This window comes from Melospiza georgiana, chromosome Z (genome assembly GCF_028018845.1).
Source record: "Melospiza georgiana isolate bMelGeo1 chromosome Z, bMelGeo1.pri, whole genome shotgun sequence".
NCBI lineage: Eukaryota > Metazoa > Chordata > Aves > Passeriformes > Passerellidae > Melospiza > Melospiza georgiana.
In genome coordinates, this window is record NC_080465.1 from 19,600,418 (window position 1) to 19,625,844 (window position 25,427).

The following is a 25,427-nucleotide window of genomic DNA, read 5'->3' on the forward strand; positions in this document are numbered from 1 at the left end:
CCCTTCTCAAATTACAGGTATTGTTGGTACTTCAATGCTTTCATCAACTTTCCAGAAAAGAAATCTATACCTTCTACTTGAGTACCACCTGATATCATCCAAAAAAGTGCTAAAGTCAATTCTGAAATTTACATTAAAGTTTCACAGTTATCGCTATCTTTTTCCAGGAGAATTATATGGAATAAACTAACAGTTACAGTCAGTTCATACCAGGAGACTGAAAAAGTGATCTCAATACTTACTGAGATGCAGTATCCAAATCCCTGTTTTCTACTTCTGTGGCTTCATTACGTTTTCTTCTACTCTCCTCTTCAGAGCACTGGAACTGAGGCAAGGAATATCACTCTTTGACAAGTGTGCAAGTATCATAGTAGCAGTTCTCAAAATGTTATTTCTGTGGCTGGCCCACAGTATCTCCATTGAGCAAAACAGATGCAGCATCAAGAACAACATACTAAGTAACATTCCTCTTTCTCACCTTTTCACCTGCATTTGCAAGGGTTGGAGAAGAAGTTTTGGCTTCCATTCTGTCTTGTGTTGCTGTCTCCCTCCTTCCAGATGATCTCATTAAATTTGGTTTAGGTCTTTGCAAGCGCCTTCTATCTGCTGACTTTTCAGTTTTCCTTAAGATACAAAGAAAGGTGATATACATTATTACCAAAGAGAAACTTAAAGTCTTATATGGTTCAAGATGTACCTCAAGACCGCCACAGACTGCATGGGTCAAGACACTGCATGCAGCAAGACAATGAACAGGAAAAAAAACCCCCATTGCATCTTTCTGATATTAAAAGATATGCTACAAAGTTATGAAAAGAGCACAAAATAAACCTTAACTTTGCTGGCTTTCAGTGGAATCTACTTCAAATACTTTAAGGAATCATTTCCTGCTGTTAAATAAATAAGAATATTTTTTTCTCCTCGGGATTCACAATTCATGTCAGTGTGATTAATTTTATATAGAAACAATATAAATCTGCCCTATATACAATGTTTTGCATCCGCCTCTTCTGTCCCCCCATCCCCTTTCAAAGCTATCTCAGTCATGGAAAACCAAACTTTTTTTCAAATACCTTGTCCTACTGCCAGCATCCACATCTTACTGAAGAATGGGGTACGTACATCACTCTCTTTGTCCTTAACCACTGCAATGGCATGTCCTGGGATTCACACAGTGACACAGCCCTACATCTTATCAATAATCTTCAGATTGGGAACTACTACCTTTTCTTATATTCTCCCTAGAACAGGACAAATAAAGCTTTGACAGTCTTTATCACAGGAGTGAGCTGTCCTTCAAAAAGGGAAAGACAGAAGTATGAAAAACAAATTAGCATTAACTAGTACCTCATCTCTAAATTACCTTTAAAAACTGTATCATGAAATAAGAAGTTGATGATCATGCAAAAATGGAAACCTTAGGCACAGACTACTTCATATATGATTTCTCAGTATCACCAAAATTAACTTCATAAAGGAGTATAGATAAGACAGAGATATTTTGGAGTATCTTTGATCTTAGAAGCTTGCACCAACTTCCAAAGAGGAACAGTTTCCAAATAGGAAAGAAGAAATACACCATACACATGACGTGTACAGCTAATAAGCTCTGATGGACAACTACGAATGTCAAAGGATTCAGTGAGGCCCTTCTATTAAAAAACCAAAAATTAAATTTTACAGCCAACCTTTACCCACAATGTGGCAGAATTTCATCATTCTCTTGCTCTTGCTGGCTATAGAAAGACTTAGCTAAACTTTGAGAAAAAAGCCCTAGCCTTTCTCCCTATTCCTACCTACCATTTAGATCTTAGCTAATGCACTACTACGGAGTAATCAAAATTTCTACCAAAAAGCTTCACTGAATATGGAAAAAACAACTCATCACGATCTCCTGACTGGTTCAATCTGCTATGGTCAACTGGAATTATATTCAAATCGAGTAGATACAGGTTTAGTTCAAGTGCCACTGCAAAGCAAAATAATTATACGTACATGATTTCAGATTGTGAACCACATTCTGATGCACTCTGCTTTCCATCTGTTTTTTGTGAGTGATGCGTATCTTCACTCTGAGGGAGAAATGTTGTAGGAAAGAAACAATAAACTTAGATGATCTTCTACTGTAATGTAACAAAAATCAGAAACAAGATTTCCACAGTGGTTGAGTGTGACTGTGTTCACAGGGATCTTAGGATGAGGGAAGAGACAAGGATCTGACTCCATGTTTCAGAAGGCTTGATTTATTATTTTACGATATATATCAAAACTATACTAAAAGACTAGAAGAAAAGGCTAGTTAAGAATAGAAAAAGAAACAATGATAACAAAGGCTTGTGGCTCAGGCTCTCTGTCTGAGCCAGCTGACTGTGATTGGCCATTAATTAGAAACAACCGTGTGAGATCAATCACAGATCCACCTGTTGCATTCCACAGCAGCAGATAATCATTGCTTACATTTTGTTTCTGAGGCCTCTCAGCTTCTCAGGAGAAAAAATCCTAAGGAAAGGATTTCTCATAAAAGATGTCTGCGACAGTTGAGAATGGAAGGGTCTGCTAGAGATCCTCTGGTCCAACCCTCCTGATTAAGTGTAACGGGTTAACCTGAGCCAGATGCCAGGCACCCACCAAAGCTGTTCACCCACTCCTCTCTGCAGCTGGATAGACAAGAGAAAATTTAAGGCAGGGTTCCCAGCTGGAGGTAAGGACCAGGAGAGAGATCACTCACTAAATACCATCACAGGCAAAACAGGCTCAACTTAGAAATACCAAATGAATTTATTACTAACAAAATCAGAGCAGGATAATGAGAAGTAAAAGAAATCCTTAAGCATATCTTCCCTTCACCTCTCCCTCCTTCCAGCTCTACCTCCCACTCCAGCAGTGCAAGAAAACAGGGAATGGGAGTTACGGTCAGTTCATCACCTGAGGCTGCTCCCACTGCTCAGGAGTCATTCTCCTGCTGCACCTGGGGTCCCTCCCATGGGAGACAGCTCTCCATGAGCTTCTTTGACGTGGCTCCATCCCATGGGCACCAGCCCCTCTCAAACTGCTGCAGTGTGGGTCACTCTTCTGTGGGGTGTAGTCCTCCAAGGGCCCCTCTCTCCACGGGTCTCCCAAAGGATCACAGCCCCCTCCAGGCATCACCTGCTCCAGCATGGGCACCTCCATGGGCTGTGTGTGGATCTCTGCATCCCTGTGAATCCCGTGCAGGGATGCAGGGGCACAGCTGCTTCACCATGGGCTGCACCACGGCCTGCAGGGGAATCTCAGCTCCAGTGCCTGGAGCAGCTCCTGCCCCTCCTTCTCCACTGACCTTGGTGCCTGCAGAGTTGTTCTTCTCACATGTTCTCTCTCTGCTCTTCTCTGGTTGCAATTACAGCTCTGCAACTACTTTTTGTTTTCAATTCTTCTTCAGTATGCCATCACAGAGGTGTTACCATCATTTCTAATTGGCCCAGCCTTGGCCAGTGGCATGTCCATCTTCAGAGCCACCAAGGATTGGCTCTACTGGGCATGGAAGAAGCTTCCAGCAGCTTCTCACAGAAGCCATCCCTCTAGCCCCTTGCTACCAAAAGCAGGCCATGTAAAACCAATACATAAAGGCACCTGGAGCTGGTTGCCCAATACTGTGTCCAGATAGCTTCTCAATCTTGCCAAGGATAGAGACTCCACAGTCTCTCTGGGCAGCCTGTGCCAGTGCTTGGTAACGCTAACAGTGAAACAGGATTTCCTGGTGCTCAGAAGAACCTCCTGTCTTGCAGCGTTTGCCCATTGTCTCTTGTCCCATCACTGGGCACCCCTAGAAAGAGCCCGGCTCTGTCCTGTTTGCGGCCTCCCCTTGAGATTTTGTGGAACTGTTGGAAGAGGGATCTCTTCAGATCCTTCAGAGAAGGCTCTCCGTGAGCCTTCTCTCCAGGTTGAACAGTTCCTGCTCCTTCAGCTTTTTGTCATAGGAGAGATGCTTCCAGCCCTTTACCATTGGTGTGACCCTTTGAGGGGCTGTCTGCAGTGCATCCAGGTCTCTCCCACCAGGGAGCCCAGAACTGCTCAGTCCTCCGGGTGTGGCTTCATCAGTGCTGGACAAGGGGCAAGGATCACCTCCCTTGGCCTGCTGGTAACACTTCTCCTGCTGCAGCCCAGGTCACCATTACCTGCTTGTGCAGCCGCAGCACTTTCCTGCTTCACGTTTAACTCAGAGACCATCAGGACAGCCGGGCTCTTTTCTGCAAAGCTGCTTTCCACCCGGGTGGCTTGCAGCATGCAGTGGTGCCTTGGGTTGCTCTTGCCCTGGTGCAGGACTTTGCATTTCCCTGTGCTGAACTTGCTGAGGTTCCCGTAGCCCACTTCTCCAGCCTCTCCAGGTCCCTCTGGAGGCCAATATAACCTTTGGGCGTGTCTGTCCTTGGGAAGCAATTCCTTCTAGATTTGCCTAATCTGTAAACTTGCTGAGGTTACACTGCTCCATTATCTAGATCATTCAAGGAGCAGCACAAACAACCCAATGTGCATTCCACTCAAATCAATTTCCAGTTTTACCGTGTTTTACCGTGCAGTTTTACTGTGCCAGTAAGCACATGCCAGCAAAATCCTGCTCCAAGGCCTAGCTATTCATATTGCAGTCATTCACTTTTGAACACTTAAACTGTTCAGCTGTTTAAACTGTCTATGAGGTAAGTCAGGCATGCACAGTATACTTCCTGAATACATTCAGGTTAATGGACAGCCCATTAAGCCCACAAGATATGACAGTATTTCAATTTTGATGATTTTCTTAGGTCTGTTGATTGTTTTTCACTTGATGGTGAAAACATCACAAAAACAATCCAAAAATGACTTTGATTTACAAACCACTTTCAATGATCAAGGGCAAGATCTTGAGATGAGCTAAATAAAAAAATAGTAATACCTTTGATTCTGTAGTTTCTACACATTCTGTTTCCTTGCTTCTAATATTTGAAACTGGTAGCTCTGGAATCTGGCTTTCCTCTGATGCTCCATCTCTAATATTTCTGGCGCTCAATTTAGCAGGTTCTGATTCTAGTATAACATCATTGCTATCTTCAAGGCTGAAACAAATAAAAGCATACAGGAACATTAGTGTATTTGTAGAAAAAAAAAAGTTGTTTCTGCTTACAGACAGAGGAAGTTGCACAGAAAAACAATGCAGTTTTTGACACTAAATAGCCATCCATGTTTCAGAGAATCTCATGAAATTTTAATAATATTTGCAGACTATGAGCTTTAAAACATCTTTTGTACTTTTGCACTGCAATTGTAAGATGATGTAAAAATCTCATCTGATTATTCTAGACTGATTGCTTTTAAGAAAATAAACTTTAATACAAACAACTGCATGCCAATGGTTTTTTCCTCTGATCTTTCATAACAATCTAGGTTGAGTCCAAAGGCAAATAACTGTCCCTTCAAATACTTCTAATGAACTACTAAGGAAAATGGAAGTTTCTGGGAATATGTATAAAATAACAAACAATTACAACGCAGCTAAATACAACAAATTAACACACAAAATTCTGAAGCAGCATAATACTCATAGTATTATAATGAATTTTTCAATTTACCACTTTCACATATAACGAGTTTAATAATCAAGCATTCACTTTCTTTTTCATAAAGGTATGCCCAAAACTGAACCCAAAAGCTTGGATCTCAATTAAATTCTGCATAAATAAAATCTAAGCATCATTCCTTTCCCACAAGAATAATTTTATTACAGATAAAAATTCCAAGTATATAGTACCTCAACTTAGCAACGTCATCAACCTGTGCTTCAAGAGAAATATTAGAAGTTAGGATAAACAATGGTCTTCCTAAACACTCTTAAAAATGAAATAACTTTTGGAAATTACTTTAGTAATTACGTACATTAATTTTGCAAGGGCGGCCCATTAGGGCAGAGAATATTTTGAGTATATAAATCATAAACAGCTTACTAGAGCCCAGGGCAGTTCTCAGAAACCTGCATATTCTGTGCCAGTTAAATGGTGGCAATCATGAATAAATAAAAACAATAATAAACTTTAGGCTATTTTTTTGTTTTACCTAAGCTTTGCATTATAAACATTACCTGCACAAATTGACTCCACCTTTGCTCTCCATTTGCTTATTCACTGGTGAACAGGACTCTGTTCTCTCTTCCTCTATAACAGCAGTCTCATTTTCCTTTCCTTCAGTAGCATAATCCACTTCTTCTCCACAGGTAGTATCACCATCACTGCTTGTATCATGTATCACTTTTTTCCCTGACAATTAATAGGAATTAAATCAGTTTGGACATTCTGGGAAACATCTTGGAATTTCAGCAATCAAATCCTAGCTACAGTGAAGAAGAGTTAATGTAAGACTAAAATCCCACTAGCAAAGATGTAACTATTAAGATTTAAGAGATCTATTCTCATTTAAAACAAAGTATGTTTACATTTAGAATGAAAGCTCATTTTAAAAGACAATCTCCTACAAGGCAGATCAGCAACATAAATCAAAGGCAAATTTTGACTTTAAAGTTTGCCATGACTTCCTATAAAATTTCTATTTGAACATTTGTAAGTGAGCATTTTTGCCTCTTACTTTTATTAGAGGACTTCCCTTCTTCAGCAGTTTTTGAAGGAACAGGCACTTCTTCTGGAATATTCTCCACTTCTTGTTCAAGATCATCTTTTCTCTTCCTCTTTCTCTTCTTTTTTGCTAATGCAGGCTCTAATGCAACCTCTTCTGCTCGTTCAGAAATGCTCAAAGATTCCTCATTTTCTTTCTCAGCTGTCACACCATCTGCTTCTGTTTCTGCATCAGAAATTCCATCTTCCTGAGGTTCATCTTGATCATTAGCAGCTTCTGTGCTGGCAGCTTTTCCTATTGAGACAACAATATGGCTCTTGGTCAACAGTCTGGTGGAGTACTAGGAGCCACAAAGAGCAAAGGCATTTCTACTAAAAACATTTGTGTACTCATGCATCACTGCCAATACAATGCCAGGTGTATGAGCAGGACTGGGGAACATCAGTCACTGACTTGCCAGAAAAGTGTCAGCATTTAGTACCAAACATATTCTGTACATGGGACAACACTTCACCAGGGGAAAGTAAATATGGGATGCAAAGCCAATTTAGTAAAGATTATTGTGCCTGTGCTTTTTTGCAGTTTATACAGTCACATTTGGGTTCAGTGAAAAAAAGACATTGCTACTCCTACAAAGAGTTATTGTATGTCTGCAGAAATAGGTGATGATGGTTACAAAATATATGCCATACTTTATATGCTATATACACCAAAAGCCATATATATATATATATATATATATATATGCCATATTCCAATATATGCCATACATACAAAAAAGCAATTTTTCATCAATAAGTGTGTAACAGTTGATCATTCTAGCTTACATAAGGAAGCTGAAATTTTATCTAGCTAATAAATAACAAGTTATTTTGTGGGTTTAATGAGTTAAACCCCTATTTTAAGGACATTTTGAGTTGATCCTCTATTTAACCACCAAGAACTTTCCTCTCCTTGTTATTCATCTTAAATGAACTAATTTCTCTGTAATTAAAAACTCCAAAATGCATGAGAAGAAGAAAAGCATGGTCACATTGTTTTATGCATGACATACCTTTAATCTACCACTAAAGTGTAGAAACAAGATTTCTCCACATGGTTTTAAGTCCTAATACATGAGATATTTTACTTACTCACATCCAAAACCAAGGGTACAGAAAAGCAGTAATTTCTTCCATTTTAAGAGATCTTTATCCCTAGCTAGCATCCTCTTCAAAAAGATATTCACTTGTTTGTTTCACAATACCACTTACAAAATGATAGGTCCTTGTGGAAGAAACAAGTGAACAATGCCACAAAATCAGCAAAACATGTATGAAACTGTATCAATATACCTGCTTTTAATTAAAGCACATCATTCAAAGGTCCTTTCCCAGGTACTGAGGTAGTAAAACACAGTGGTGATCAACAGTAATTAAATGTAATCTTTATTTTGAACAAACCAGAAAGATAAAACAACTTTCACATCATTCTCTGAAAATAATCATATTGCTCAGACTCAGAAAGTTCAACTACTATCAAAAGAGAAACAGAACCCTTAAAAGAAGAGGCTTTTAAATGCAAGAAAACTTTCAACACAGACGAGTTTGCCAAAACTACGATTTTGGCCCAAAAAATTCTAGAAGTGAATTCATTAGCAACTTATGGAGATATGTACCACTCAGTAAATTAGAATATCAGCACTTCGGATGGTGGAACAGCACCATTTTCACCATGGTATCATGTTTCTGCTCTGTTACTAATTATTACCATCCTGTACATCAGTAAACTACATCTGAAAAAGTTCCACTATGAAGCTAAAATCTTCTTGTCCTGTCTACAACAGAGAAGGAACATGTGATGCCCCACATGATTTCTCCTCTGCTAGCAACATATTACTGATCACTGCTCTGTAATGTCATCTCAATCACTCTTTTAAAATACCTTTTGACTTCTTTTGTGGCCTTGCAGACTTTTTTTCTTTTGGCTTTTGGCTTTTAACAGTCTTTTGCTTCCTCTTTCCCTCATCTGCTAAGACCTTCTCAAGCAGCTGGGCAAAGAATTCAAAATCAAAGGGTCGTTTTTCTTCTATCAGATTAAAGCAAAGAAACAGATTTCAAAGTTGATTAGTTTTTCAAGTTTCATCTTTGTAAAATAATCAGTGATACATGACATAATATTAAAACACAAAGGTCAGATACATTTAAACAGAGAGTCCTTGAAAGTATTTTATATATCACTTGAGCAGGGGCTGAAGGTGACATAAAGGTGACTGGAATATGGTACCTTGGCTTTAAAAAACAAATTATAAACTAAGTAGTTCAAAAAATGTAAGGACTGACAAATACATTAACTATACCATAGTATCAAATAATGTATGAACATACTGCTGTAGAACATACATACCTCATTCAACTAACAAAGAAAGTCTTTAAGGAATCTCAAAGCAGTTCACAATAAATAAATGTGCTAGAAATTCCCATGAATAAAAAGAATTATCTTCAACTGAATATAGAGAAAGTTTATATTAATCTCATTTACCAGACATCCAGAAAAAATAGAAAACAAACCTAAAGATCATTGTTGTGAACTATACTTATAATGAAAAGCTAAGATGCCACAGCCTCTGGATTCATCTATGAGCAAAAACTTTCTTCTAAGTAATTCAAACAAGGCAAAGCAGAGAAAATACCATCAAAATAGATGGGCTACCATTTAATGATTCATTGTAGGGTAGGGAATATTTACTTACTGAAAGCTTTGTCTATTCTCCATCCATTAGCTTTTTCCTCACGTTTGAACTTGTTCTAAAAGCAAATGCACAGCTGTGTTTATCTTAAGCATGAAATGCAACAATATGTTGCACAAAATGGCAGCTCAAGCTATGCCTTCAGTGCAACATACCAACTACAGTTGAAATTCACATGCCTATCCACAGAACACAAGTTTGTAACTAATTTTTAAATATAAAATCTGTTACCACAGCTTATCACCAGCAATACGTTTTTTATTATTTTCTACACCTTTTCCTGCCATTTAATCTGAGCAAGGTTTGAAATACCAAAGACTTTCCCAGCTGTGTACAACAAAAAAGATAACACAGAAGGCCCTCACCAAACAGTCTAAATGCCCTATCAGCATTCTTTAATTAAAACAAAGTACGTTTAAGGACGCTACATTTACTACATACAGTCATTGAAATTCAACTAGCATTCTAATGTTTCAGATACAACCTCTTGAAACAGGTATCAGAAAACAAGCACTACAGTCAAGAAAATTTGCACCAAAATTATCAACACTAGTAGAGGAAGCATGGGAATGCAAATAAGAAAAAAGAAAAGTAAAATCACATGTTTAATTTTTTTATTGAGTGCTTTAATTTTTACCTTAATTTCTGCTCTGGCTCTGTGAGGAAACAGCCGCCCAATCAAGGAGAAGTCTGTTCCTACCATACTGATAGCTAAAAAGAACATGTCTGTTTCTGTAAGGGAAAAGAAAGACAAAATTACACAAACTTAAATATTTACTAAACCATCCTTCTTCAGAAATAAAAACAACTTGTAAACTTAATTTCATAAGATCAGTAAATTTGAGGTTGTCTACTGTAGCTGCAAGTCCAGGTGAGTATGTATGGAACATGTTTGTTATTTTACCTAGGTTCCTCTAATAACATTTGCTGAATGAACTATCAACAGAAAGAATTGTCTAAACTATTAGAAAACTGCAGAATGTGAAGTGTGCTTTCTAAAGCTAGTAAACCAAAGCTAACCAACCTGAAATTGTCCATATCCATTTTTATTATGAACATAAGCACAAACAGAAATCAGAAAATCATAATGTAAATTTACCCTCTCCATTATCAAAAGGAAAAGAGTGCATTCTAAAGAGACCACAGTGAATTCTGAAGCCAATTTTTCCATCCATAGCAGTAAAAAGTAATTTCCAATTGTAAAAAGTCTTGCACAGTGTTGTAAACCTAGAGATAAGAGTCAATTCACAACAGGAGTAATGAAGAACCCAACCTACCCACTCATAAGAACACAGCTGTCCACTTGCACTGAAACCAGTCCACACAGAAATACCTTATACAGTCTACTCCTGCCCATGAGGGAAGAACCTACTTAAGTACCATATAGAACTCAAATATCTGTAAACCAGAATCCAAAATTATGCTCTTGGTAAAGCAGACTAGCATTTTCTCAGCATCTAAACTTCCATGGCAGAAAAAAAGTACAGGCAGTCTGCACATTAAAAGGCACTGGATTTTTTAAAAATGTCAGTTTTCACAGTAAATACCCCAGCTCTGCCTGTTGTAAGAGTGTGGAGGGTTGAGATTACATGACATGACATGTAAATAGATCCATTTATTCCACTGGGAATGAAAACTGTCAAGTATAAAACATACATGAAAACAATAACTTTTCTGCGGACTCAAAGCTTGAAACCAAAAATAAATTCACCTTTATTTGACCATGGCTTCGTGTAAAAACTTTTCCTGAAGCTAGAATATGTAGTTGTAGAGCCACGCTCAAAGATGGGATCATTTTCTTCAACAACACATGGACCTTTTGTTCTTAGAACTTCTACAGTTAAGCTGGGAAAGAAAACACACAAGAAAGACTCACCTCAAAATATTACTAAGAAAAAATATAGTAGATGTTTATACAACAGCTATTCAAATTTTTTTCCATAAGTGAGCATGTCTATTGTGTAATAATTTTAATTATTACACTAACACTTACTTTAATGGGAGAATGCAGTAAGAAAACACAACCCTATTCACCCTCTGTAAGTAAATTTGCTTCCTCTGTTTTATATATAATATAAATAATATATATATGTAATACAGACAGAAATAATTAAGTAGCTTAAAAAAAAATAAAAAGGACATTTTAACATTTGAGAAAGCTATTTTGTAAAACCATGACAACCTCTCAATATCCTTCTTCAATACTTTCAAATTCTTTCACCAGGCCACCTTTATCCTTAAACCTTGACATAAATTTCATGTTAATACCTTTGGGGAACTAAGAAATTTGATAATCTACTTTTTAAACATCATATTATAAGCAAAGTTACTGAAAACACTGACAGGAGAATAAAGGAGCAACAGGCAAGATGCAAAGCCGGAGGAAATCATACTGATAACCAAATAACAGTAAGCAGATATATGTTAACTATGAGAAGCAAAAAAGTCAGCAAAACAGAAGAAGACATCTGGAAGTCTGACAAATCTTTAGTGTTCATTCACAGTAATAAAATATGTCATCTTCCTCTCTACCTCTTGCCCCAAAAATATTTCTCATAAAGTATGCCACTACAAAGATGCAGACTACTGCTGTTCGTATTTTGCCACATCTTTGCACTGTTTCCTAGGTCAGTGTAGCTCAACTCTCAAACATGAATGCACTCATTCTCATCCCCGTCCAAAGTAGTCCTCTATTTGCAAGCTGCAATGCAATACTGTCCATGAGCCAGGCACAGAATTTGTCACCTTTCTTCATCCAGAATGATGGAACCATCTTCTGCTACTTTCACACGAGGAACAAGAAGTGGGCCATCCTGACTCTCTTCCCCATTCTCTTCTTCCTCCTCCTCCTCTTCTTCATGATGAGCAGTACTTTTCTCTTCCTGTCTACAGTTTTTAAGACAGCACACAAAAATACTGTTCAGTGTTTTGAATTGCTACTCATTCAACAGACATTCAACAATTTGATAAACCAGCCAGCAATGCAACACATCAAGAAATCAGTCAATATGTGAACTTTGAAACCTGCTTTTTATTCTACTGTAAATGGAAACATGTAAAACTTAAGGTTGAAAGCAAAATGTTCTTTAACCACGATACCAGCCAAAATGGCATTTTTGATAAATTAGACAGTGATATTTGAACAGTAAAAAATATACCTCCACTTTTAGCATTATCACAGAAATGCAGGGTTTTTTACACCAGAAAACTTTCCAACTATACTTCACCATCAAGACTTACTCTTTCATTTGACTCGGTGCAGAACTTCTTTCTGTTCTCTTTTCTTCTACCAATGAAGACCTAGAATGTCATAAAAAGCTAGAGATTATTGTTTGTACAGATGTATTTCTGCTTTCTTCCAGGAAACTGGCTTTTAGTGCACAACGGACAAAAAAACACAAAGCTTTTTTTTCAGCTCTTTGTATCACATCTACATTGAACTACAAACAACCTCTGCTTAGTAAATTTTGCCCTTTTTTGTACTAGCAAGGACAAAAAAAATACTTCTAGCAGAAATCCATTGTATTGATACAGGTAACATGAAAGCATCTTGCTTTTTACCCCTAGGGGACTATTCAGTGTAAAAGAAAAAATAAGGGAAGTGATAAATAAAACACATAAACACACAAATGTTAAGAAGCGAGTGATAACAGATGATACCAGAAAATTCATCTACTAGTGAAAGAACAGGACTTAGATAACTGAACTTTTATTCATGTGATTGCTTTTGGCAGTTGCAGGAAAAAGGCCCTGCTCCACTCTGTTTGTGGCAGTCTGTACAGCCAGCTGCATTAGTGAAACATGTCAGTGAAGCAGCAGCAACTACATTCATCCACGGTAAACACCACTAGGGTCTTGCAGTGCATTTTGCACTTCAGCACCTAGGAGGAGAAATACTTAGCTTCCTAAGTCCACTGGGTCTGGTGGGTAATTATCCCTAACAGCCACAACTAAAAATTTCACAGCAGGGAGTTGGAAAATAAAAAATTCTACTAGTCTGTATTTCTGCAGAGATAAATCAACACTAGGGCAGATACATGTTTGTGTGTTTCAACAAGTACACTAAGCTCCATTCTCACTTCTGCACTAGAATTAAGCAGATGTGAAAACTAGAAGCTAGTCTAGAAGCCTTTGTTACCATTGCAACAACTCTGTATCTGTGCAATACTCCATATTTAAGTATTATAGAGGTTGAAAAGTAACTTAACCTAAGGAGAGAGACAAAAAGTCATACTTACTTCATAGGATTGTTTTCTGGCAGATAGTATATTAAGTCTCTCATGGTCATTTTAGAACGATCTGGTGGAGAACGTCCTTCAATTACTGGAGGCCTATGTTTCAACTTCTTCCATACAAATCAAAATGAAACAAAAAAAAAACCAATAAGCACTTAGATTCACCCTGAAAATATTTTATAGTTCACAAATTATCATTACTTTTGTTTATGTTTGAAGTACCCCATTCATGGAATTTTGTTGTTCACACACACACACATACCACTCCCAAGAACCAAAACAAGATTATCTTAAAAGTGTCCCTTTCTCAGCGAGGGCATTACAGACCCTTAAGCCACTTATTCTTTCAGAAGCATTCAATACCTGGCACAAATAAGTTAAAAGTTATTCAACATCACAGAACTCTGACAATAACCAGTTTGAAAAAATATCCCAAATCCATCCTGCTTGCAGCACACTTCCCCGCTGTATTGTGAAACTCTCAAAATTGGGATGTTGACTACAAAATAACAGGTGTCATGCCAAAAAGACCTGTGGTCTAATCAAAGAAAAACTTAGGCAATTCTTTGTAAAATCTGTATTATTAGGGAACAAATCGCTATTACTGCTTATAAACAGAATAAATACATAGACAATTATGAGGTGTGACAGACAACTAGCAGTGAGCAGCTGACAATCATCAGAAAACACTACTGCAAAGAGATAATGTATGCAGGGTGAATCAAACGTCTTGCCCTTCACAGATAAGCATTACTCAACACAGGCCTTACCATCCGCTCTTTCTTCAGCTCTTCTTTAAGCATTTCTCTTAATTTCCGAGCTTTGAGGATCCTTTCGCGGTCAGAACATGTTCGTCTGACTTTCTCAGGAGAAGGTTTCACAGGTAGCTTTTCCTCCTGTGCTCGTGATCTTTCCTGTGTTGGTCTCTCCTTGAGAGGAGATGGTGCATTCTTCTGCAAGCTATCATCATTTTTCTGAGCAGCTACACCAACAGTTTGCTCTCTGTTTGCAGACTTTTTTAGCGGTGAAAACTGTGGCACTTGTGGCACAGGTGTTTTCTTCTCAGGAAGCATAGGAGACTTTACAGAGCTTTCAACATTACTCTTTTCTGATGGGGTGGCATCCTTCTGAAGTGAAGCACTGCCATCAGAAGTTTGTGATGATCGCCTCTGTGGTTTTGGTGCAGAACGCTGAGTAGATGATGGTCCAGCTCTGGGTTTGACAAGATTTGGCATGGTGGAGATACGTTTTCTTCTCTGTGTAAGCATCTCTGCAGGTTTACTAGCTTCCCCAGCGCCACTTGTATTGTCCGCCTTGTCATCACTGGAAAATTTAAGAAAGTATTCTGAAGTTCTTTACAGTGATAGATTTGTTGCTCTTACTTTCAAGATGTGTTTATGGGCCAACCATAAACATTAGGCTACAGGAAAGCAGCTATACACAAGAAGCCATGCTAGGACCAACATGTAGCTGGTACTTCCTCATCAAATAATCAGCTCTAGGAGCTGTCATTATTTTCTAATACTAATCACTGATGTACAAGCTTGCAATAGTAACACATTCTCACACCCCACCTCTTTTTCTGGAAGGCTCTCTCCTTCCAGCTGAAAATATCAGTACCATAAAGCTTTCTAAAAATTACGTAACTTTTAAAAAAATATTTACATAACACAGGTGATATATTAAAAACAAAGCTGTATGTAACAGTGGTTTGATGACTTTTATTACAACAAAAGTGAAAATTCCTCTCACACATTTGCAAGTAGATGATACGTAACCTGTGAATTCCACAAAAACTTCAGCAGTCAAACTGCTGCTCACACTTAGCACATTAATAGCTCTTAGCTTCCCTGGAAAACTTGGTATGTAAGTACTTTTCCTATCACTTATATAGAAATGATTTTCAAAGTGCAAGTAAAACTGCCAACCATTATGATCATCCCAAATCTGCTGACTCTACCAGTGTTCAGCTTCATGGCTGTTGCTCATAGTAAGACTGCAGTATAATTACAACTGAGTCATAAAGAGAGTTTTTTTAATTTTATGTTGGAACTATGCCTTGGTTCTGTAAGTAAGGACAACCATGGTTCACTTACACATTTTAAAAATGGTAGTCAGAAGTAAATGCTTTCCAAGAAATATGAAAAAGTATAAACACACAGTCAAACTTTTCAAAATTCTCTCCAGCTACTTTCGATGATTCAGGTATATGCTGCAGATTATGTGTTTGCATTTAGGAGCCTCTGTTAAATGGCTGAATCAATTTGTCCCACACTGTGAGTTCATACACATTTTTAATACAGAAAATCCTTGGGCAAAGAGTGTAGAGGGCTTCTTACATGGTGCCTATTTAGGTGTTTTGAATGAGATCTTGCAAGTTCCACTCAACATCCACTGTTGTCTGTACAGCAAAGACATTGGAAAGCAATTCTTCATTCACCTTCTCCACACCATCTATGGTATGTGGAGTTTTTAACTGGAGTGCAGCACTGGATTTCTGAACAGTTAAATAAAATCTAACAGAAAGTGTATAAAAAAATTAGAATTCTCTTACAGAATTTTAATTTCCCTGATATTTAACAAAACTTATTCAGTATATAGAAAACAAAACTATGTAAAGTGACTGATGCTACAGACACAGACTTGAGCACCTGCGAATGAAGAGTTAAGTGTCTGCCCCTCCACTTTCCCTCATGAAGAAGCTGTAGATTGCAATGAGGTCTCCCCTCAGTCTCCTCCAGGCTGAACAGACCAAGTGACCTCACCACTCCTCATCCAGCTTCACCTCAAGGCCTCACCATCTTTGTTGCCCACCCCCCTTGGATGCTCTTTAACAGCTCAATGTCTTTCTTATACTGTGGCACCCTGAACAGCCCCCAGCACTCGAGGTGAGGCTGCCCCAGAGCAGAGCAGGACAATCCCCTCCCTTGCCTGGCTGTGATGCTGAGCCTGATGCACCCCAGGACACGGGTGACCCTCCTGCCTGCCAGGGCACTGCTGGTTCATGTTCAACTTGCCACTGACCAGGACCCTCAGGTCATTTTCCTCCAGTCTCTTGTTCCCCAATCTGTCCATACACTCAGAGCTGCCCCACCCCAGGTGCAGAATCTGGCACTTTCCCTTTTTGAACTTCATATGCCTGGTGTTTGCCCAGCCCTCCAATTTGCTGAGGTCTCTCTGCAGGGCCTCCCTGTCCTCAAGAGAGTCAACAGGTATCATGTGCATTTTGTATCATGGACAAACTTACTTAATATACCTTTGAAATCTGTGTCCAGGTCATTTGTGAAGCTGTTGAGGAGCTCAGGGCTGAGATGGAGCCCTGTGGAACCCCACCAGTGACAGGTCACCAGTCTGATGTCACCCATTCACTGTAACCCAACCCATGAGCCAGTTGCTCACCCATCACATGATGTGTTCATCCAGGTGTGTGCTGGATGTTTTGTCCAGAAGGAAGGATAGTGTGAGAGCCAGTACAGAAAGCTCTACTGAGGTCCAAGAAGTTTTCATGAACTGGCTTCCTGGTCAGCTAGGTGGGCTACCCTGTCAGAAGGCTATATGGCAAAGGCCTGTTTTGAGGCCATGAGAACAGATTGGAGTGCTTTTCAGAGTCACACCAATATCTAGTTTTGAAACTTAAAATTATATTACACTGATGCACCTGTTAAATTGCAAACACAAAAGTCTTTTACAAATCTCCTGAAACAGCAACAATAGCCTCTAAGCGAAAAATGGTAAAAATTTCTTCATTTAAAAAAAAAACAACAGATAGCCAAGGATCCAGTAAGGTGATTGCTGTAACATAAAAACTACATCCTGAAGCACAATGTAAAACAAGTAAAGATGTAAGACACAAGTTGAATAAAAGGGTTTCCTAAAGATATGCCATGCCAACTAGTCTGATACCTGAATTTCCAGCCACTGAAACAGAAGACACGAACACTGTTTCATCGTGCTGTCATAAGGGGCAAGCTTCAACTGAAAGAATAAAGGTATTTATGAAAGACTCAAACCCAGCTGTACAAAAGAAGTGTGAATGTTGTTCTGAAGAACGATTATCAGACTGAGGATGTCCTGAAACAGTGATCTGTACTGCCTTTGGTGGGGACAGAGTTAACTTCCTTCACAGTAGCTCACACGGTGCTGTTTCAGAATTGTGACACAAGAGCACTGACAGCACACCCTGTTTTCAGCTAATGCTGAGCAATGACTGTGCAGCAACAGGGTCGTTCTCACAGTGCACCGTGGCTGACCACTGGGGATCAGCAAGAAGCTGGGAGGGGACGAAGCCAGGACAGCTGATCTCAGAAGATGGAAGGGCTACTCCACACCATGTGACATTGTGCTTCTCAATAAAATCCAGGGGAAGAAGAAAGGACATTTGGAGTTATGGCGTTTGTCTTCCCAAGTACCTGTAATGAGTGATTGATCCCTCCCTTCCTGGAGACAATACAACAATACAGCATCTGCAGGTAGTGCTGAATGAATCCCCAATTCTGCTTTACTTATGTGCACAGGATCTACTGAACTGTCTTTATCTTGACACAACTTTTCTCACACTTTTGCCGTTTTGATTTTCTGCCCGTCTCACAAGGCTGGGAGGGGCAGGGGTGTGGGGAAGCAAGCAAGAAACTGGGTGGGGTTTAGCAACCAGCCAGGCTTAACCTACAACAGGGAAGTCCTCAGGGAGGGCCAGTCCTAAGGCCAACTTTACCATGTGCTTCCATCACAATAAAAAGCCCTTTAAGAATTTAAAAAATAGACAATAAAGCCCGCAAAAAGGGAGAAAGTCCTCCCTTGCCAATGCATAAAGAAATGAACATAAAACAGCAAATGCTGTAGGAATACAAAATCAAACTCATCTGGTTACAGAGCACAAACAATTTTTGCAGCACACAACAAACCAGAGCTACTGGCTGCCATGGAGTCAGAAATAATGAGTGTCGGACCACACTGGGCCCCTCCTTTGCAGTCTTCACTTACAGAATCACAGGAGCAACTGGGCTGGAAAACACCTCGAGATCGTCGAGTCCAACCTTTGACCCAACACCACCTTGTCAACCAGACCACAGCACTAAATGCTACGTCCAATCTTTCCTTAACCACCTCCAAGGAAGTCACCACTCCACCACTTCCCGGGGCAGCCAATTGCAATGTTATTCCAGGACCTGCTGCACAACGGCAGTGAAGAAACGCGGGTTCATCTTAGGCTGCGAACACCCCCAAGTCCTTGTCTGACAACCCTGGACACGGAGTCACCGGGCACCGACCGTACGCGTCTTCCACGAGGTCTGCAGGACGAGCCAGCGCCCTTTCACAGCACTGACAACCAGACGGTGACGGGCCACGGCACGCAGCGCTACGCAGAGCCACCGCAACCTCCCGGGATCCGCCGGGTTCCTGCCCCGCACAGCCCCATCCCGCTCCCGGGGATCCGCGGCCCAGTGTCCCCGGCGGCCCGACACAGCGCCAGGGGAAGTTCGGCGGGACTCACCTCTCTGCCCGCCGCGCGTCCGCCGATTCCGCCGCGGTCCCTGCTCCGTCCGCCGCCGGGGTATCCGAACCTGGGGGTTCCGGCGGCTCCGTGTCCACCCCGCCAGCGCCGGTGGCGGCGGCCCTGCCCGGGGGCCGCACATTGGGTCGCACGGTGAGACGGGCCCGCCGGAACATGATGGCGGCGGCGGCGGCGCCGGGAGAGGCGCGCGCCGGGCGCTCCCGGGACAGGCGCGAACTCGGCGGCGTCAGCAGCGCGCGGCGGCGTGCGCCCGCTGATGCCGCGAGCCCGGCCGGCTCACGGCGTGCCGCCCCGGCGGCGCGCCCCGCGACGTCATCAGCGTGCGCCGACCAGGAAAGGAGCGGCAGGAGGCGGAGCCTCTACGGAGCAACCAATAACGGCGTCGTAGCCGCCTGTAAGGCCCCGACAGCTCCTCAGCCGGCTCTCAGCAACTCTCCAGGCGCTCGTTTCGTCTCCGAGCCCAGGCTACTACACCAAACCCCCACCCTCTCCCTCACCCCCGAGCCCAGGAGGACGCACGGCACCAATCTCGCAGAGCTCCCGCCCACGGGGTGGGAGGCAGCGGCGCGCGTCCCGCTGATTGGGCCAAGTCCGCGCGGCGCCGTGACGTCAGCGACCAGCGAGGTGCCATAAGGGGCAACGGCAGCAGGCAGCGCCTCAGACGGTTCCGGCGGTGGCAGCGGCGGTCGGTGGTTGTAGGCAGGTGGTTAGCGGTAGCGGTGCGAGCCGTAGTGGTGCTTCGCGGCCTGATCGTCTCGCCATGACCCGTGAGTACTGGGGGCTGCTTGGGGCCTGTCGAGTCGTGAAGTGGGCGGTGGGACTTGGGCCGATCTCCTGGTCGGCTCCAGGCATGAGCGCGACGCCGAGGGCAGTCCGGCTGGAGGTGATGCCTGGGCCGGGGTCTGAGAGTCGGCCGCTGTGGGAGGCCGCTGCCGCGTCCGGCTCTTTGCGGACTTGGCGTCCCACCAGCGAAATCTCGCCCATAGTGAGTGTATGGGGAGGAGGCTTTTACCCGCGTTCTGCCGCCGTCCGAAGCTGGAGGCGAAAATATCCTCCTCCGCCTTCTGGCGTATCAGTGGTGGCGGGACCGGGGGCAGGAATTAAGGTGATGATGGGCTGAAACAACAGCCACCCTTCATTTCAGTCCCGGCTGCCACCAAGACTGAAAATAAAGGACTTTTATATCAGTGCTGAACATTGGATACTCTGCTGTTTAAGCTGAGGTTGTTGAGGCTGTTGTTGAAAGGGCAGGAGCACTCTGTAAATCGTCACCGTGTTCAGTGCTGGCGAGCAGCAGTGTTCGTACACCCGCTCTAAAATGGCGGAGAACTGTGAACCGGACCCAGGATGCTCCGGCTCCCGACTGCTGGGAGGGCTCCTGTGCCTTCTGCCTGCAATGTCGGGCAGTACAGAAACTCCTTGTGTTTCATTGAGCTCGTGCTTTCACATTCACTCGAAAAAACACAGTTTTGAGGCTGTGCTTTTACATTCATCTGGAAAATACAGTTCGAGAGCCCACAGCTGCTGAAGTGCGGCTGAAGACCTGGAACGTAAACAGTTTGTACACAGACCATAATAAAGAAGCGCATTTAGGATTTTTGTTGGCGTTTTTCTTCTCCTGGAGTTGAAAGAGCAAAGACAAGTTGAAATGAGGTGTATGTCTTGCATAAGCAGGCCAGGATGGGGATGCTTGAGGAGGAATGTATAAAGGAATGTATAAGCAGGAGTGTAATGCTCTTTTTGTGGTAGTTCATGCTTGAATTTCAGGAAGCTGAATTGTCTTCTGTTGGAACAATTTCATGGAAGATTTAGGTTGATATTACAGAATGAAGAAAACACCAGTGATTCCCTTGATGGTAGGGACACTTATTCAGCATCCTAGAGGATGTAATGGGACCAAATAGTCCTTGGCAATGTTTATGTGGAAGCACTGACGGTAGAAGTAGGTTTTACTTCAGAAAGTTGTTTGGTATTCTATGCTTTGTGTGCATTCTGTATTGCTCAGCTTTTCTATCTTCTCTGCTTTGTTGTGCAAGCTGCTTTTCAGTGATATAGTTGAGTTCTGTTCCTAATTTTAAAACCTTACCGTGTCTGTGGAAAAACTCTGCAGAGCCCGTGTCTGCAGAGTCTGCTTGGAAAACAAGGAAGAACCGGAATTTAAGGGTGGAGAGTAACTGCTCATAAGGAAGTACGAGAGGTTTGGGGTGGAGGGTAATTCTGGCTTTAGCAGATCGTTTTTACTTCCTCTCTGTTTTCTTCATGATAAAAGAAGAGACTTCTGGTTTTTGGTGGGTTTTTTTGTTTTGTTTCGGTTTTTTTTAAGCACAGTAGAAGAGCTCTTTCATTGCTGCTCTGTCCTTCATATAACGTTCTGGCCTCCTGAGTACCAGAAAACTCAGGAACCATTTATGGCCTGGAATGTGTCATCTGCTCATGAGTCATCAAGTTCTAATCAACACTAGTACTGCCAGAGACAGCTGGTTTGCTTCAGTCTCTGAACAAACAGCTGCCCTTCTTCTAGATGGACTCTGGGGACAGGATGCTAGTGAGGATGATGAGTAGAGTTCTCTTAGCTTTTCCAAAAGGTAGTACTTATGTCCTGTCACAGACAAAAGTTATCTTCCAAGACAAGAGTGGTTCTTGGGAAGCAGTAGTCATACAGGGCTGTTTTCACTTGAGCTTCTGGCATCTCTTACCAGGCAGTCCATCGGCTGTTGTGAAGAATGCACAAACCCCTGCTTCTGCAGGGTTGATCTTGTCTACTTGTTGACATGGCAGGTACCTTTGTGTGCTCAGAAATGGTGTGGGTACAAAGTGGTGGATCATACCAGCAGGTTGTTGTTTAAAAGTGACCTAGTCCTAAGATGCTTTTGTAGACCAGAAATGACAGGCACCTCAAGGTTGAGATATCTGGCTTTGAGACTGAAAGATGGCATAGACAGTCTTAATAATGCAGAGAGACTGAAAAAGGATAACAGAAATTACGGAGAGGTGGAATTGTCGTTTATGAGTATAAAAGATCGTGTTAGTTCAACAGGACAAATGATTATGCGTAGCATATCTGGAACACTGTCAGTGCAAAAGAAGTAGAGCAAGAAGTACCAAGCCAGTGAACCAGGTCTGGCAGGTTGGAGCAAAATAGAACTAAGGAAGAGAATACTGAGGAGAGATTGTCAGCTAATGCAGAAGATCTTTCAGTCTTTGGCCATTGCCTGGAAGACCCTGAGTATTTAGATGGATAGTTTTGTTGTGCCCTCAGGAACTTTGTGTGATCAAAGAGACTGCATTCCTATCTTGTTGGTAGTCGTGGGGGAAGCTGTTTTTTCCCTGAAGTGTCCTCTCTACTGGCAGTGATGTGCGTTTGTGTCTTTATATACATACAGAAGTAATGTTACTCTTCTCACTTTTGTTGAAGTAATGCCACCCAGTTGCTAAGGCCCAGGCTTACATTCTGCACTTTATTTCAAATTTAAAAAACCTTTTGAGGTCATCTCTTGAATAGTCTTTGTGTGCTGTCAATTTCAGTGCTGTTACTTCAGTCTAAAATTAATTTGTAAGCTATATCGAATGCTGGAATATGTTTGAGAGTGGATGGCTTGTCTTTGGATGAGTTACTGACATGATTTTGCCCAGCCTGTTGGTGTGATGGTTTTTCTTCAGCCTTTTGTGGCAAACTACATTTTGTTTCTGTAAGGAATATTAGAATTTTGGTAATCTCTTGAACATGACGTATAGAATTAAAAAAGTAACTATGAGCCTTTAATTTCTCCTGTTGTACACTGAGATAGCAGGTATGACCATACCAGCTCTACACATTGTGCCAAACAGTACTGCCTTTATAACAGACTTTTACACAGGTACACTGTGTGAGGAAAAAACAAGTGGTAGTACTTGTTTAACTGTTTATTATCTTGCAGGCGGGAACCAGCGTGAACTTGCTCGCCAAAAGAACCTGAAGAAAACTCAGGAGATCCACAAAGGCAAAAGGAAAGAAGATAGCTTGTCTGCTTCTCAGAGGAAACAGAGGTAAGATCTAGTAAAGTTGAGTAAATGTTTAGGCTGAAAAAGAGAGGCAGATGGGTCAGAAAGAATCCAGTGTCTTAGTTAACATAACATTTAAATATACTGTGTTTTATTCATTGGCTAATCACTTGCCGGAGCATAAACTGATGATTAAATGTTGCTGTGTCTGCTGTTAAAAAGATGTATTTTTATTATGCCCTGTAATGCTTTTTAATTTTTGTGACCAGATTTCTGCCTACTGCAAACAGGAAAAGATTGTGTAATGCTTTCTTTAAGATGTTTGATCCATTTTGTCCTTTACTTCTAAAACCAAAAGAATTATAGGAGGTGTACTAATCAAGTGAATTGTCTGCCTCATGGAGTAACGCATGCACTGAAAAAAACGGGGTAATAAAACACTCTGCTTGTGGCTTACTGAGAAATTATTTTTTCCTTTTTCGAAGTGGGAGTTACTAAAGGGAGGGAACTCTGTTTAGAAAAATTGTGAGCCAGTATCTGATATGCAGCTGTTTTTTCTTCACAGGGACTCTGAAATCATGCAGCAAAAGCAAAAAGCAGCTAATGAAAGGAAGTCTCTGCAGGCAGGAGCAAAATGAGCTGCCACTATGGAGAAGATAGAGTGCACCGATGAAGCAGAAGGACCTAGAAGATCATTCATAAAAGTGTCCAGCCATTAAATGATTAAACATTTATTGTGCAGAGTTGTTCAATTATCATTAGTTAGAGTATTTTCTGGTTACTATAGGCCTAGATGTCTACAGTGCTCTTTCAAAACTGACTACACTCTTCTGCATGTCTGTGAATAAAAGTACTAAGCAATAGCTTTATTCTAGCTTTTGCTGCATTTGTTAGTTTTACTTAATGGTTCCAGTAACAGAATTTCTAAATTTACAGTTAGACCAGATTTGGTTGCCTGAATTCTTGAAAGTATAGCTACGTTCAGAATGGAACATACTTGTAAAATGTGCTTAACTTTGCAGAGGTCTGAACTGTAAATTTCAAAATATTTTTCCAATAAAATGTTGCATGAAATACTGTCTAGTCTGAAATGGTTATGCTTCATAATCAGTTGATTTCCAAGAAGTTACCAAGAACATAAGGAATGGATCATCTTGTGGAGAAATGCAGTATAACAACGTAAGTGTAATATAAAGTATAAATAAAGTTTATAAGAAATGCATATTATATGCACCCTTACATGTAGTTTAAATCTGCCCTATAGGAAAAATGCCTCTTGACTTGCAGACTTTGGTGTACAAAAGTGACTCAATACCAACTGATACCAACTTAAATAAGCTGCAGGCTTGATGTTAATGAGTTCCAATGGAAGCAGATCTTGAAGTTGTCACACCACTAAAATGATTTGAAATTACTGCTTCAACCTGCCTCAGGACTGTAAGTTAGTGTGGAAAAATTCAGTCTGTGCTTCACAGGGTTGCTTGAGTATTTTGTGTACTGACCAGGGGAAAACTTGGGAAAATTCCCTGGTGATCATCCAGGAGCCACTCTGGCAGTCAGTCACATTCCCACCACCTGAGCTGGGAATGAAGCCTCTTCACAGCTACACCCCTCACACTCACATTCAGACCAGGATTCCTTACCAGCTCAACCCCATGTTTCCTGTGGCAGTCTCAGACATCCTGATGTTCAATAAAATTTAGTCTTGATGAAATAACTAACAAAGTCACAGCTCCACTTGGTGCCTCTGGGAGGGACCCTAAACAAAGGAACCTCTGGGCTTTTATACCCTCCCAGTCTAGGTCTGGGTGTGGCTCCTGCTCTGTCTCAGTTCCCCGGGCTGGTGCCACAAGTCCCCGTGCCTTTTGTTGTGCGGCGGGCTGGCCTCTAGCCTTGCTCTCACCAGCTGCCTGCACTGAATGTTCCTCAGCAACTGATCCAGTCACCAGAGAAAGATTTTGAAGCCTCTGCTTTTTAAACTGTGTTCTATCTAAGTGTATTCATTCATTGGTAACAGGCCCCTGGCACAGCTTGAGCAGAGCTGGAAGGAACATGTAGCTGGTGCTGGCAATGTAACACCTGCAGTAGTTGAGAAGTTAAGCAAATTCACAGAATTTTAGGGGTGGAAGGGACCTGTGGAGATCATCCAGTCCAAGCCCCCTCCAAAGCCAGGGGGTCAGCTGGAGCACATGCCACAGGAATGTGCCCAGGTGAGGTCTGAATGTCTCCAGAGAGGGAGACTCCATGACTTCCCGGGCAGCCTGTTCCAGTGCTCTGCCACCCTCAATGTAAAGAAATTCTGTCTATTGAGGTGGAACTTGTGTTTCACTTTATGGTCTTTACTGCTTGTCCTGTCGCAGAGCACCACCGAAAAGAATCTGGCACCATCCTCTGG

The 25,427-nt window shown here is 41.5% G+C and overlaps 2 protein-coding genes across 3 annotated transcripts in view; one reads left to right on the forward strand and one right to left on the reverse strand.

Moving 5' to 3' along the window:
- The window catches only part of BDP1 (B double prime 1, subunit of RNA polymerase III transcription initiation factor IIIB), a 52,540-nt gene extending 33,334 nt beyond the window's left edge, over positions 1–19,206 (reverse strand). For both annotated transcript variants that reach the window (XM_058043549.1, XM_058043548.1), the window contains exons 1-15: positions 19,031–19,206; positions 14,310–14,862; positions 13,543–13,649; positions 12,545–12,604; positions 12,050–12,190; positions 11,016–11,149; positions 9,942–10,036; positions 9,308–9,362; positions 8,500–8,643; positions 6,589–6,870; positions 6,089–6,263; positions 4,910–5,069; positions 1,996–2,072; positions 479–623; positions 243–325 (exon numbers count right to left, since the gene is read on the reverse strand). In XM_058043549.1, the coding sequence (XP_057899532.1) occupies positions 243–325; positions 479–623; positions 1,996–2,072; positions 4,910–5,069; positions 6,089–6,263; positions 6,589–6,870; positions 8,500–8,643; positions 9,308–9,362; positions 9,942–10,036; positions 11,016–11,149; positions 12,050–12,190; positions 12,545–12,604; positions 13,543–13,649; positions 14,310–14,862; positions 19,031–19,206 (2,387 nt within the window). The remainder of the gene's footprint in view (positions 1–242; positions 326–478; positions 624–1,995; positions 2,073–4,909; positions 5,070–6,088; positions 6,264–6,588; positions 6,871–8,499; positions 8,644–9,307; positions 9,363–9,941; positions 10,037–11,015; positions 11,150–12,049; positions 12,191–12,544; positions 12,605–13,542; positions 13,650–14,309; positions 14,863–19,030) is intronic.
- A 242-nt stretch (positions 19,207–19,448) lies between these two features.
- SERF1A (small EDRK-rich factor 1A) lies at positions 19,449–24,106 on the forward strand. The gene is made up of 3 exons (XM_058044453.1): positions 19,449–19,818; positions 22,969–23,077; positions 23,598–24,106. The coding sequence occupies exons 1-3, from the start codon at positions 19,812–19,814 to the stop codon at positions 23,668–23,670; spliced, it is 189 nt and encodes a 62-aa protein (XP_057900436.1). The 5' UTR covers positions 19,449–19,811; the 3' UTR covers positions 23,671–24,106.
- The last annotated feature ends 1,321 nt before the right edge of the window (positions 24,107–25,427 follow it).